Source organism: Leopardus geoffroyi, chromosome B4 (assembly GCF_018350155.1).
Source record: "Leopardus geoffroyi isolate Oge1 chromosome B4, O.geoffroyi_Oge1_pat1.0, whole genome shotgun sequence".
In the NCBI taxonomy this organism is placed as follows: Eukaryota; Metazoa; Chordata; class Mammalia; order Carnivora; family Felidae; genus Leopardus; species Leopardus geoffroyi.
Genome location: NC_059341.1, coordinates 94,232,432 through 94,245,852, shown reverse-complemented (window position 1 = coordinate 94,245,852; position 13,421 = coordinate 94,232,432). Strand labels below are relative to the sequence as shown.

General features: G+C 38.7%; 1 protein-coding gene across 3 annotated transcripts in view; it reads right to left on the bottom strand.

Annotated features, from left to right (window-relative positions):
- Nucleotides 1-4,778: 4,778 nt before the first annotated feature.
- The window catches only part of NUP107 (nucleoporin 107), a 44,574-nt gene continuing 35,931 nt past the window's right edge, over nucleotides 4,779-13,421 (bottom strand). For all 3 annotated transcript variants that reach the window (XM_045463075.1, XM_045463077.1, XM_045463076.1), the window contains 5 exons: nucleotides 13,196-13,356; nucleotides 12,299-12,424; nucleotides 9,649-9,762; nucleotides 6,052-6,219; nucleotides 4,779-5,179 (listed from right to left, as the gene is read on the bottom strand). In XM_045463075.1, coding sequence (XP_045319031.1) covers nucleotides 5,072-5,179; nucleotides 6,052-6,219; nucleotides 9,649-9,762; nucleotides 12,299-12,424; nucleotides 13,196-13,356 — 677 coding nt within the window. In that variant the 3' untranslated portion in view covers nucleotides 4,779-5,071. The remainder of the gene's footprint in view (nucleotides 5,180-6,051; nucleotides 6,220-9,648; nucleotides 9,763-12,298; nucleotides 12,425-13,195; nucleotides 13,357-13,421) is intronic.

Here is a 13,421-nt window from a genome sequence, read left to right as displayed (position 1 = left end):
CACCAACTGCCATTTTCATGTGTACCTGCTCTTCACGTCTCCATTTGTTGTTGTTGTTGCTTACTTATTTTGGGGAGCGAGAGATAAAGTGTGAGCAGGGGAAGTGCAAAGAGAGAGGGAGTCACAGAATCAGAAGCAGGCTCCAGGCTCTGTCTGTGCTGTCAGCACAGAGCCCGACTGGGAGGCTTGAATCCACGAGAGCCAAGAGATCATAACCAGAGCCGGAAGTCAGATGCTTAAGCAACTGAGCCACCCAGGCGTCCCTTCACTGCTCCATTTGATCTTTCAAAAGCAAATTTGCATTCATTCAAATGCAATAAACTGTACATTTTGTGACAAGCGGATGCACCTATGTAACCCACACCCCTGTCAAGATACAGTACCTATCCATCACCTCACAAAATTCCCTAGAAAATCCCCACTCCCCAACGCCCGAAGAAACCACTGTTCTCATTTTTTCTTCACCATAGTTCCAACTGTTCTAGAACTTCACATAAATGGATCATACAATATGTACTTTTTGCATCTAGGTTTTGTTTTTGTGTGTTTTTTTGGGGGGGGGGGCGGGCAGAGAGACGGGACAGTGGATCCAAAGCCGACTCTGCGCTGACAGGCTGACAGCAGTGAAACCAGTGTGGGGCATGAACTCATGAACTGCGAGATCATGACCTGAGCTGAAGTTGGACACTTAACCGACTGAGCCACCCAGGTGCCCCTGTATCTAGGTTTTTGTTTTTGTTTGTTTTTTTGCCAGTTAAGTGTCTGACTCTTGATTTTCGGCTCAGGGCATGATCTCACGGTTTGTGAGTTCGAGCCCCGTGTCAGGCACAGTGCAGAGCCTGCTTGTGATTTTCCCTCTCTCTCTCTCTCTGCCCCTCCCGTGCTTGCTCTCTCTCAAAATATTTTTTAAAATTATTTATTTTTTTAGTAATCTCTACACCCAACATGGGGCTCAAACTCACAACCCTGTAATTAAGAGTCCCATGCTCTTCCAATTCAGCCAGCCAGGCGCCCCTAGGTTCTTTTGTTGAGTAGATCGGTTTTTCCATTTTCATATAGCTGAGTAGTATTGTTTTGAACATTCCACAATTTGTTTATAGTCATCCTATTGATGGACATTTGGGGCATTTCCAGTTTTGAACTATTATAAATAATGCTGCTATGAATATGTGTGCATCATGTTTTTGTAGAATTTATTTTCATTTTCTTGGATAAATACAGAGGAGTGAAATTTCTAGGTTAAAGGATAGGTGGTTATAGGAAAGTCAAAACTTTCCCCAAAGATTGTACCATTTTATATTCCCCCAGCAGGTGTATCACAGCTGTTCCACAACCTCACAATTTGGTTGTGTCAGTCTTTTTTGATTTTAGCCATTTTGATGGACGTGTGGTGATATCTCATTGTGGTTTTCATTTGCATTCTCCATTGATTTGAGCACTTTTTCGTGGGCTTATTGGTTATGCACATTATCTTCCTTTATGAATCATCTATTCTTTGGCCCACTTTTTGCTTTATTGAGTTGTAAGATTTCTTTATATATTGAGTGGGAGTTTTTTCTGACCAAAGATCTGATATATTTTTGCAAATATATTCTCCTAGTCTGTGTCTACCTTATTTATTTTCATAACGGTGTCTTTGATGAGTGATTTTGTATTTTGGTGAAGTCTAAGGATTAAATTTTTTCCTTTATGCTTATGGCTTTCTGTCATTTTTTTCTTGTATAGGAAATCTTTGCCTATCTGCAGGTCATAAAGGTATTCCTTTTCTTCAAAGCTTTAGTTTTAGCTTTAATACTGAGCTTTATAATCCATCTCTAATTAATTTTTATTAATGGTATAAAGTGGGGGTCACAGTTCTTTTCCATATGGATATTCAGTTGTCCTGTCATTATTTAACTCCACCCAAATCTTCTATTTTGAAGATTTTTAAATCTACAGAAAAGTTGAAAGATTAGTATAATAAACACTCCTGTGCCCTTCACAGAGTCCCTAGTTAATATTTTGACATATTTATCTGTGTAGACTTTTATTTAAAAAAATTTTTTTTTACATTTATTCATTTTTTTTTTCAACGTTTTATTTATTTTTGGGACAGAGAGAGACACAGCATGAACGGGGGAGGGGCAGAGAGAGAGGGAGACACAGAATCAGAAACAGGCTCCAGGCTCTGAGCCATCAGCCCAGAGCCCGACGCGGGGCTCGAACTCACGGACCGCGAGATCGTGACCTGGCTGAAGTCGGACGCTTAACCAACTGCGCCACCCAGGCGCCCCTACATTTATTCATTTTTGAGAGACAGAGAGCACAAGCAGGGGAGGGGCAGAGAGAGAGGGAGACACAGAATCCGAAGCAAGCTCCAGGCTCCGAGCTGTCAGCATAGAGCCCGATGCGGGGCTCGAATCCACAAACCACGAGATCATGACCTGAGCTGAAGTTGGACACTTACTGACTGAGCCACCCAGGCGCCCCAGTGTAGACTTTTAAAGCTAAGCCATTTTAAAGTAAAATGCAGACTTCACGACCTTTCATCTCTAAATAGTTTAGTGTGTATCTCTTAAGAATAAGGATACTCTCGGGGCGCCTGGGTGGTTCAGTCGGTTAAGCGTCTGACTTCAGCCCAGGTCATGAACTTGTGGTCCGTGGGTTCAAGCCCCATGTCGGGCTCTGGGCTGACAGCTTGGAGCCTGGAGTCTGCTTCGGATTCTGTGTCTCCCTCTCTCTCTCTGCCCTTCCCCTGCTCATGCTCTGTCTCTCTCTAAGAATAAACATTAAAAAAAAAAAAAAGAAAAAGAAAAAGAATAAGGATGCTCTCCTATCTGGCCCCAATACAACAATCACACCTAAGAAAATTAATTCAAGCACAGCAACTAATATACAATCTATTTTCTTGCTGAAATATTGATAAGAACTGTGTTAAACCTGATTATCAATTTGGGGAGAAATGACATTTTCACTATGTTGAGTCTTCCATTTAATGAACATGGTGTGCCTCTCCATTTATTTTGATCTTCTTCCATTTCCTTTATCAGTATTTTGTAGTTTTTAGCATACAAGTCTTATACATAGTTTAAGATTTAGATTTTCAAATCCGTTCATAATGCTCTAATTTTTAAAAATTTTATTTATTTATTTTGAGAAAGACAGAGCACGAGTGGGGGAGGGAGAGAGAGAGGGAGAGAGAGAATCCCAAGCAGGCTCTGCATTGTCAGCACAGACCCCGACATAGGGCTTGAACCCATGATGCTGCAAGATCGTGACCTGAGCCAAAACCAAGAGTCGGACGCTTAACCTACTGAACCACCCAGGTGCCCCATCTCATTTTTTTAATGTCTAAAAATGAAAGAGGTTTTGGGAAGTAAATATTTCATCTTTGGATCAGTTTCACTAGCATCAGTAAAAACTTGAGGCAGAGTCCACTGCTTCTCCACCTTTCCCCAGCTGATGACATAACAATGTTAGGACAACTACTGCTGTCTGCCTTGGGTACAAGGGGAGGATCATTTAAGCCAGAATATCCCAAACTAATTAGAATCACCTATGGCATATTCTACTTAAAAGTACAAGTTCTAAGACACTATCCCAGGCCCCCTTGCCAGACATCTGTAGAGGTGGCATCTATAAATATGTATGTAGGAAATTCCTCAGGTAACTGAGATGTTCAGCCAGCTTTAGGAGTTACTAATCTGGACCGTGTTTTCTTTTAGAGTCACATAATCTTAGTTATTCCCCCTTGTAAGTCCTACGCTCTCGTCAATTTGGCGTATTTGCTGATTCATAAACAGGCAGCACCATTTCTGGGCCTTGCACATACTGATTTCCCAACATGCAGTGCCTCACCCTTCTTGGGCCGTATCTTTGCCTTTGCAAATTCAGTGCATTACTCAAACAGTAACTCCAGTGCTTTGTCCTCAGAGACGTCTTAGCTGGAAGTAGTTTCTTCCTGTTCAGATTACTTGCATTTTTTTTTAAAGTTTTTATTTCTTTGGGGGGGGGGGGTGGGGAGAAGGGCAGAGAGAGGACAAAGAATCCCAAGCAGACTCTACACTGTCAACATGAAGCCCAATGCAGGACTCAAACCCACGAACTACGAGATCATGACCTGAGCTAAAACCAAGAGTTGGAGACTTAATCAACTTAGCCACGCAGGTGCCTCAGATTACTTGCATTTTTTGACGGTATTTTAAAAATGTATTTGTTTTATTTCCCCTACTAGAAGGGCTGGACTAGATTCCACTCATTTTGTATTTCCTAGTTTATTCAGTGCTTTCTAGGTACCAGATACTACATTAAGTCTTTGCAAGATCCCACTTATTTTAGTAGCCAGTTTGCTGAGAGGTTAATAAAAGAGAAATGTTTTCAAAATAAACAAGAGCGTAATATTAGACAAAAGTCTTGCTATATTCATTTTACCTGTAGTATTTAAGAAGTATTACGTTTTATGAGCAATTACATAATTGGCTTAGAAACATATCTACTTTTCATCCTCTTTATTTTTTTATTAAAATTTTTTTTAACATTTATTTATTTTTGAGACAGAGAGAGACTGAGCATGAACGGGGGAAGGTCAGAGAGAGGGAGACACAGAATCTGAAACAGGCTCCGGGCTCTGAGCTGTCAGCACAGGGGCCCGATGCGGGGCTCAAACTCACGGACCGCGAGATCGTGACCTGAGCCGAAGTCGGCGCTCAACCGACTGAGCCACCCAGGTGCCCCTCATCCTCTTTAAAATTTTGAGATATTAGAATACTTATGATCACAGAAGAAAAGTATGATAATAAGAAATTTAACTTCTCATTCATTACATAATAGACAATCCTGGAACTTGTAAGAACAGAAAATTTTAATTTTTACATAATTTTATTAATAAACACAGGGAAATACTGACATAATACATTAAAATTTCAGAGTATCACCATAATATTCCAAAAAATACAAAATTCAAATGTCTAAATTTTCAAGCATTTTCCCCAGGACAATGCAAAAGAAAAAAACCCAGTAGTTACAAATATGTATATTTTACAGAAAAGTCCACTTATCATGGAAATTAGCGAGATCACAAAGAGTGGATGGATTATGACTGAATTTCATATCCTAATGGATCAAGTCCCTCGTCTAGGAGCATTAGAGAGGATTCTCTTAACTTCTGTAGCAATTTCCTCAGTTCTTCCTTAGAAAATACCTGATTTTAAGAAAAGGAAAAAGAGAATGAGAACAAGGAAGAATCTATGAACTTGGAGTCACCTAATCAACCAGATTAGCTTCAAGTAAGAAGAAATTCCTCTTTAAAACGATTTATGGGGGCGCCTGGGTGGCGCAGTCAGTTAAGCGTCCGACTTCAGCCAGGTCACGATCTCGCGGTCCGTGAGTTCGAGCCCGCGTCGGGCTCTGGGCTGATGGCTCAGAGCCTGGAGCCTGCTTCCGATTCTGTGTCTCCCTCTCTCTCTGCCCCTCCCCCGTTCATGCTCTGTCTCTCTCTGTCCCCAAAATAAATAAACGTTGGAAAAAAAAAAAAATTAAAAAACAAAACAAAACAAAACAAAACAAAAAACGATTTATGTAGCTGGAGGCCAGTATGTTAGCATGGTCCAAGAACTTCAAAGCTATTTCTTTGAGCCAATCTATTTACTTCTAACTGCTTACGAATATGTACATATTTTTGGAGAAAAGAACAAACATTAGAACTGGACCATTACTTTTTTTTTTTTTTTAATTTTTTTTTTCAACGTTTATTTTTGGGACAGAGAGAGACAGAGCATGAGCGGGGGAGGGGCAGAGAGAGAGGGAGACACAGAATCGGAAACAGGCTCCAGGCTCTGAGCCATCAGCCCAGAGCCTGCCGCGGGGCTCGAACTCCCGGACCGCGAGATCGTGACCTGGCTGAAGTCGGACGCTCAACCGACTGCGCCACCCAGGCGCCCCCCAGAACTGGACCATTACTTTAAGAAAATCTAAGAACATCTAAAAAATGTAGACACATCTCGCGAAATCAACCATTACTACAGAGCTTCTCAAATCACTAAAATTTAAAACTGCAAATGCTCTAGAACTTACCAGATATAGTTTGTGGCGCTCAGAGGATACCATGTCTGCTAACTGCAAGCATTCCTGATACTGACCGGTACTATGCAATATGGTATGAAGCAGAAAACACAACATGGGCAGACAAAGCTTTCTCAATAAAACCATTTGATGTGTTCTTTCATGGTCTTCTTCAGCATCCTATAGACAGACATCAAGTTGTCATCTTAACAAGTTTAAGCTAAGGAGTGTCACAAAAAAAAATCAAGTACTAAATCAAAACCAAAATGTAACAGGTAGAACCTAATGGGGTTTCTCTAAAGCTTGTGACGCCCATTATAAACAAAATAAAACAAGACAGGATTTTAATCATGATAGCTAGAGACACCATTTTTTGGTAAAAAAGCATGAAGGTAAACAAAATATACTAGAGGAGTCCCAGGTCTGATAATGAAAACAAAATGCTTCTGAATTTGTATGTCTAATAATTATGTCTTGAATAAAAACATAGGGGCGCCTGGGGTGGCTAGTTGGTTAAACGTCTGACTTTGGCTCAGGTCATGATCTTGAGGTTCGTGGGTTTGAGCCCCGCATCGGGCTCTGTGCTGACAGCTCAGAACCTGGAGCCTGCTTCAGATTCTGTGTCTCCCTCTCTCTTGCTCCTCCCTGACTCACTCTCTGTCACTCTCTCATAAACACTTAAAAAAAAAAAAAAATGCTTGAAACAGTAAGAGTTAGAGACTAAATATTGCTAGAACAAAAACCAGAACAGAAAATAAGCCCCTTTCCCCTGGATGTATGTGTACAGATGGAAAAACATCCAGAAAGGACACCAAACTGACAGTGGTGATTGCTGCTGGGGAGAAAGGTCATGATGGGGGTGGGGGAAGGTGGGGAGAGGCATACACAGAAGGACAATGTCACTGCAAACTTTGTTTTTAAGCAATGTGAATTTAGGATTCCTTTGTATAATTTTTCAAAAATATAAAAACTAGGGGCGCCTGCGTGTCTCAAGTCGGTTAAGTGTCTGACTTCGACTCAGGTCATGATCTCATGGTTCGTGAGTTCGAGCCCCATGTAGGGCTCTGTGCTGACAGCTCAGAGCCTGGAGCCTGCTTCGGATACAGTGTCTCCCTCTCTCTGCCCCTCCCCCGCTCACACTCTGTCTCCTCTCTCTCTCTCAAAAATAAACATCTATCTATATATATACATATATATAACTAAAAAAACCTATAAATTTGAAAAATACCATTAATGAGAGAACTAACAGATATATGAGGAAACAATGTGGAGAAAACAATTAGCATTTCTAAATATACGTGGATCTTCTAAAAATTATGTGGGCAGTAAGAGTACAGAAATATATCCAAGGCATTTTGTCATAACAGATTTGAAAACTAGAATCATTAAAATAATAATAAAGTATCCAACTTTAAAATGTATGAAATAATCTTAAATATAGGAAGGAAATCCACAGAATTCATAGTGTAAGATAAAACAGAAAACAAGACAAACTAGGGGCTCCTAGGTGGTTCAGTCAAGCGTCCGAACTCTGGGTCTCGGCTCAGGAGATCGAGCCCCACACTGGCCTCTGCACTGATAGCACGGAGCCTGCTTGGGTTTCTCTCTCTCCCTCTCTCTCTCTCTGCCCCTTCCTGGCTCTCACTCTCTCTCAAAAAAAAAAAAAAAAAAAAAAAAAAAAAGGCAAGCTAAATAACTGATCTTTAGAAAAGCCTAATAAAATACCTAATTTTTAAAAATTAAAAAAATTTCTTTTAAAAAACCTAATTTTTTTAAAGGCAGAATCTTCTTAGAATTTGGATTTTTCTTCCTTTAGGACCACTTATATTAATCAGTGAAAGTATCTTCGTGTGACAGACTAGAGTATTAAGTTGCTAAAGCATTTTTCAAAGGTAGATGTACGTGGTGGCAGGAAGCAATAAAATGTAATGTGGTAATTCTACCAATGAATAATTGTACTGACTGATGCTGACCTAGGTCAGGTTTCCACACACAGGAAACATTACTACCAATCTTTTAGTCTTGTTTTGAGATAGAAATATAGAACGGTAAATATTAAAATGCATACCTCATGCTTTCTTAGCTTTAAAAGGGAAAGCACTTTCATTTCTTTCCTCAAATAGACACTCCCTACTTTCAGAGGGGGATTTAAAATCAAGGTCTTACTCATAAGTCAAATGAGCAGCTGGAGCCTGCTAAGAATGAGAAGCCTGCTTCTTTCTGAGTGACTGCTATCTGTGCTCCCGTGCCGTCTGTCCCCAAGACTGCAGGGGCAAAGATGCGAGCGACCCAGTCACTCAGAACCAGTGACTCTTGTCAACTCTATTTTTACAATACTCCAGACCGTCCATTTTGTAACTTTCATCATCTAACCTACTAAAATTAATAATTTAGAACAAAGATTTATGTATAAATACTCCAGTCTTTTCAAAATTTAAATACTTAAGTAGCATTTTGCAACATTAAAATTTTATCTTCACGAATACCAGCATGAATCTGAAGAGAACAATTTAGCCCAAGCAACCTACTGAAGGTTCAAAACCATGTAAGAAATCAGCAGAGTTCTATTATGAACTTCAGGGAGAATTTTAAGATAACTACAGTATCAGGAATAGTAGTAAATAGGGGCTCTAATCTAGCCTTATAACCTATCATTTTTTGCTTCTGGTCCGAAAAGGGGAGCTAGAGGAGCTAGAAAAATATAGTACCTAAAAAAAAAAAGGGAATATATCAAGATACGGAGAATAGCAGAAGGAAAGATACTGAGAATGCTTCTATGGTTTTCTGTTCAAAATACTATACCATACATCCAAAAATCCAGCATTTCCACTTCCCCTTAGATCATGAGGTCTATAGAGGCAAAGCTGGTCACTCCTGGTTTCTTTTACGCTCTAGAATCAGGCCTCAGCGTCTTCCACTCACGTGAATAGTTACCTGCAGTATGCCTCCTTTCTCCTATCTCAACTCATCCAGATTCTACCCCATTCATTCAGGAATCAGTCAAATGCTATACATTTCAAGCATCCTATCTAGACCTCTTCCAGTGAGAAGCAACCTTTTCTTTTTCTGAACTCACAAAGTACTTAATCTGTGCTTTGTTACGACATTTAGTACTTTTTGTAACTGGTTCTCAACCCAGGATACACATCTACGCTCTCATGCCAGATTAAAAAAAAACAAACAGAAAACAACCACCCTCCCCTGACCTACCTCTGACCAATCAAACCAGAATCTCTGAGGCTGCACCCCATTTTTGAAAAGCTCCCCAAGTCATTTACATGAATAGCTCAGAGGTGAGAGGCACGGTTATTAGACCTACCTTCATATCCTTAAATTGAGTTGAATATGACATATAATTAAATTTTTAGGTCCAGAATTTTAAAAAATTAGATTTTAGTATCCTGAATGAACATATTAAATCTGAAGAAATAGTTTATCCAAGAGTCAAGATTTCTATTCCCTAGCTAGTATTTTCAGTTTAAGTTTCAATTATGGGATGTTCCATTATAAGTACAACAGTTATATAAGATGTGTAGATGCTCCTATTCAGAGAAAGAACCTTTTGAAAAAAGACTTTTTTTTTTAGCTGTACACAAGGCACAAGCTTACCTCTCTAACATCCACCATCCACCCTCCATCAACAAACAACAAGACATTGTACATTTTCTCCTTCACGTCAGCAGTTAGGGCATCCAAATGCCCTTTCCAAATAACATAATCCATCTGCAAAACAAACATAAGGGCAGACATATAACAGACCAAAACCAATAAATAATGTATTTGTAAAGCACACACAGGAATATTTACATGGAACATCACTATAAAGAGTTGACTTGACAGAGGAACACGCGACTCTTGATCTTGGGACCTTGAGTTTGAGCCCTATGTGAGGTGTAGAGCTTACTCAAATAAATAAAACTTAAAAAAAAAAAAAAAAAGAGTTGACTTTAATCAGCCAAATACAAAAATAAGTATCAACAGACTGTAGTTAAGTAAAACACTAAAACTGAACACTAATGTCATCTGAAGGCATTTTTCACGTTTGGTTAATAACCTACAGAAAAGTAACTAAACACATGGCTTTTTTTTTCAAAGAATATTAACAGAAATATCACCTATTACAATAAGAATATAACTGCCAAAAAACCTGCTTCTTTAAATATATAACCTGATAAACACACAGTTATATGGTAGATTAATCTTCAACAAAGCAGGAGAGAGTATCTAATGGGAAAAAGTCTCTTCAATGAATGGTGTTGGGAAAACTGGACAACAGCATGCAAAAGAATGAAACTGGACCATTTTCTTGCACCACACACAAAAATAAATTCATTCAAAGACCTAAATGTGAGACCTGACACCACAAGAATCCTAGAAGAGAGCACGGGCAGTAGTATTATCTCTGACATTGGCTGTAGCAACATTTTTCTAGATATACAAGCAAAAATAAACTATTGGGACCATATCAAAATAAAAAGCTTCTGTGGGAATGCAAGCTGGTGCAGCCACTCTGGAAAACAGTATGGAGGTTCCTCAAAAAACTAAAAACAGAACTACCCTACGACCCAGCAATTGCACTACTAGGCATTTATCCAAGGGACATAGGTGTGCTGTTGTGAAGGGACACATGCACCCCCATGTTTATAGCAGCACTATCAACAATAGCCGAAGTATGGAAAGAGCCCAAATGTCTATCAATGGATGAATGGATAGAGAAGATATGGTGTGTGTACACACACACACACACACACACACACACACACACACACAATGGAGTATTACTCGGCAATCAAAAAGAATGAAATCTTGCCATTTGCAACTATGTGGATGGAACTGGAGGGTATTATGCTAAGTGAAATTAGTCAGAGAAAGACACATATCAGAGACAAAACAGATGAACATAAGGGGAGGGAAGCAAAAATAGTATAAAAACAGGGAGGGGGACAAAACATAAGAGACTCTTAAATATGGAGAAGAGAGGGTTACTGGAGGGGTTGTGGGAGGGGGGATGGGCTAAATGGGTAAAGGGCATTAAGGAATCTACTGAAATCATTGTTGCACTATATGCTAACTAATTTGGATGTAAATTTTTAAAAAATTTAAATTAAAAAAAAAGAAGAAAGAAGAAAAAATAAAAAATATAAACAAACAAACAAATAAATAAAAAGCTCTGCACAGTGAAGGAAACAATCAACACAATTAAAAGGCAACCCACTGAATGGGAGAAGATATTTGCAAATGACACATCTGATAAAGGGCTAGTATCCAAAATATATTAAAGAACTTATACAAATAACATCCTTGAAATAAATAATCCAATTAAAAAATGGGCAGAAGAAATTAACAGACATTTCTCCAAAGAAGACATCCTGATGGCCAACAGACACATGAAAAGATGGTCAACATCACTCCTTATCAGGGAAATACAAATCAAAACTTAACTCCAATGAGATATCACCTCACACCTGTGAGAATGGCTAAAATCAAAAACACTAGAAACAAGAAGTGTTGGTGAGGATGTAGAGAAAAAGGAACCCTTGTGCACTGTTGGTGGGTAAGCAAACTGGGGCAACCACTGTGGAAAACGGTATGAAGGTTCCTCAAAAATCACACCACTGGATATTTACCCAAAAAATAAAAAAACACTAATTCAAAGGGATACATGCAGTATCCCTATGTTTACAGTAGCATTATTTACAATAGCCAAATTATGGAAGCAGCACAAATGTCCATTGATAGATGAATAAAGATGTGACGTGAACATGTGTGTGTGTGTGTGTGTGTGTGTGTGTGTGTGTGTGTGTGATGGAAAATTACTCAACCATAAAAAAGAATGAAATCTTGCCATTTGGAACGACAGGGATGGAGCTAGAGAGTGTAACACTAAGTGAAGTAAGTCAGAGAAAGACAAATACCATATGATTTCACTTATATGTGGGATTTAAGAAACAAAACAAGCAAAGAAAAAAAAGAGAGACAAGCCAAGAGACACTCTTAACCTCTTACAGAGAACATACTGATGGTTACCAGAGGGGAATGGGGTGGGGGGAATGGGGGAAGTAGGTGATGAGGATTAAGGAGCGCACTTGTGATGAGCACAGGGGGATATATGAAAGTACTGAATTTCTATACTGTACACCTGAAACTAACATAACACTGTATGTTGACTATACTGGAATTAAATTGTTTTAAAAAATGTGAAACATATGACCTGTATTTTTAAGATGCAATAGATACATCTTATCTATATTCAACTTACTTCATATTTCTTTTCTTTGTGTTCATGAGCCACTTTCTCAGTAAAAGTTGCTTGATGTATCAATGTAGGTTTCTGTGGAGCTGAATTCATATGCTTAAACCACTCATTAAAGGTTTCATGGGCTTCCTAAGATGTAAAATAGAAAAATACAAAAAAACCACAGGTTTTCCATATGTTCAACACAGTACTTAAAATCTGGTTCTTAGAAGTAATTTTGTGGCATCAAGAAACAGAACTGTTCAATATTTATTTTTTGCACACAAAAAATCATTGTGAATAAATATTTTGTCAAGTGGTAAACACCAGCAAGGTATGCATATATTGTGTTTTCTGGCACCTACTCCTATCTCAGCACCTGGTCATACACATATCTTGACCTTTACCATTCTGTGATGTACATATGTTTACTTGTCTGTCTTCTTGACTAGCCCATTAGCTTCTAGAGGGCAAGGATAGACTGCTATCCACAGACGTAGCTCTAGAACTTAGCCCAATGTAATTGTTATTTGTTGAATGAATTTTAAATGAGTATATTGTTATTTTAGTTATAAAGACTCTAGAATATTTCGCTTTTCTGTTTTTGCCAAAAAAGAGAAAGAGAAAAAGAAATATTAAAGTTGATACAAGCATTCAAAGAATCTTAAGAAAACTAAGTTTCAGACATCACACACACTACCGCATGAGATGTTCTTGGTTGGTTGGCATTGATTAGATACTTAAGGCAATGAAGGCCAGATCACGATTTCAATGTTCCTGTGGATCAGTCAGTACCACAGTCACAAGAGAAATAAGATAATAAGTCAATCACCACTTCTGAAAAACAGTTCAAAGTCTGAGAGTGAATCAGAAAAGTCATCAGGAAGATAGGCACATTTGTGATTTTCTTTACAATCTCACCAAATAAGCTCTAATGCATAAATGTTCTCTGATAGCATTATCATCTTCAGCAGGAAGGGGACTGTCCATTCCTTGTTCCTCCCACTGATTATAGATTTCTGCTATCGAATCCTGAGGAATTTTCAAAAATACCTCTTTTGCAGCTTCATGCTTTTTTGATGCTGTGAAAAAGATGGTACACATGTGAATTTCTGTATAATCATTTATAAAGGAGCCAAATCATTGG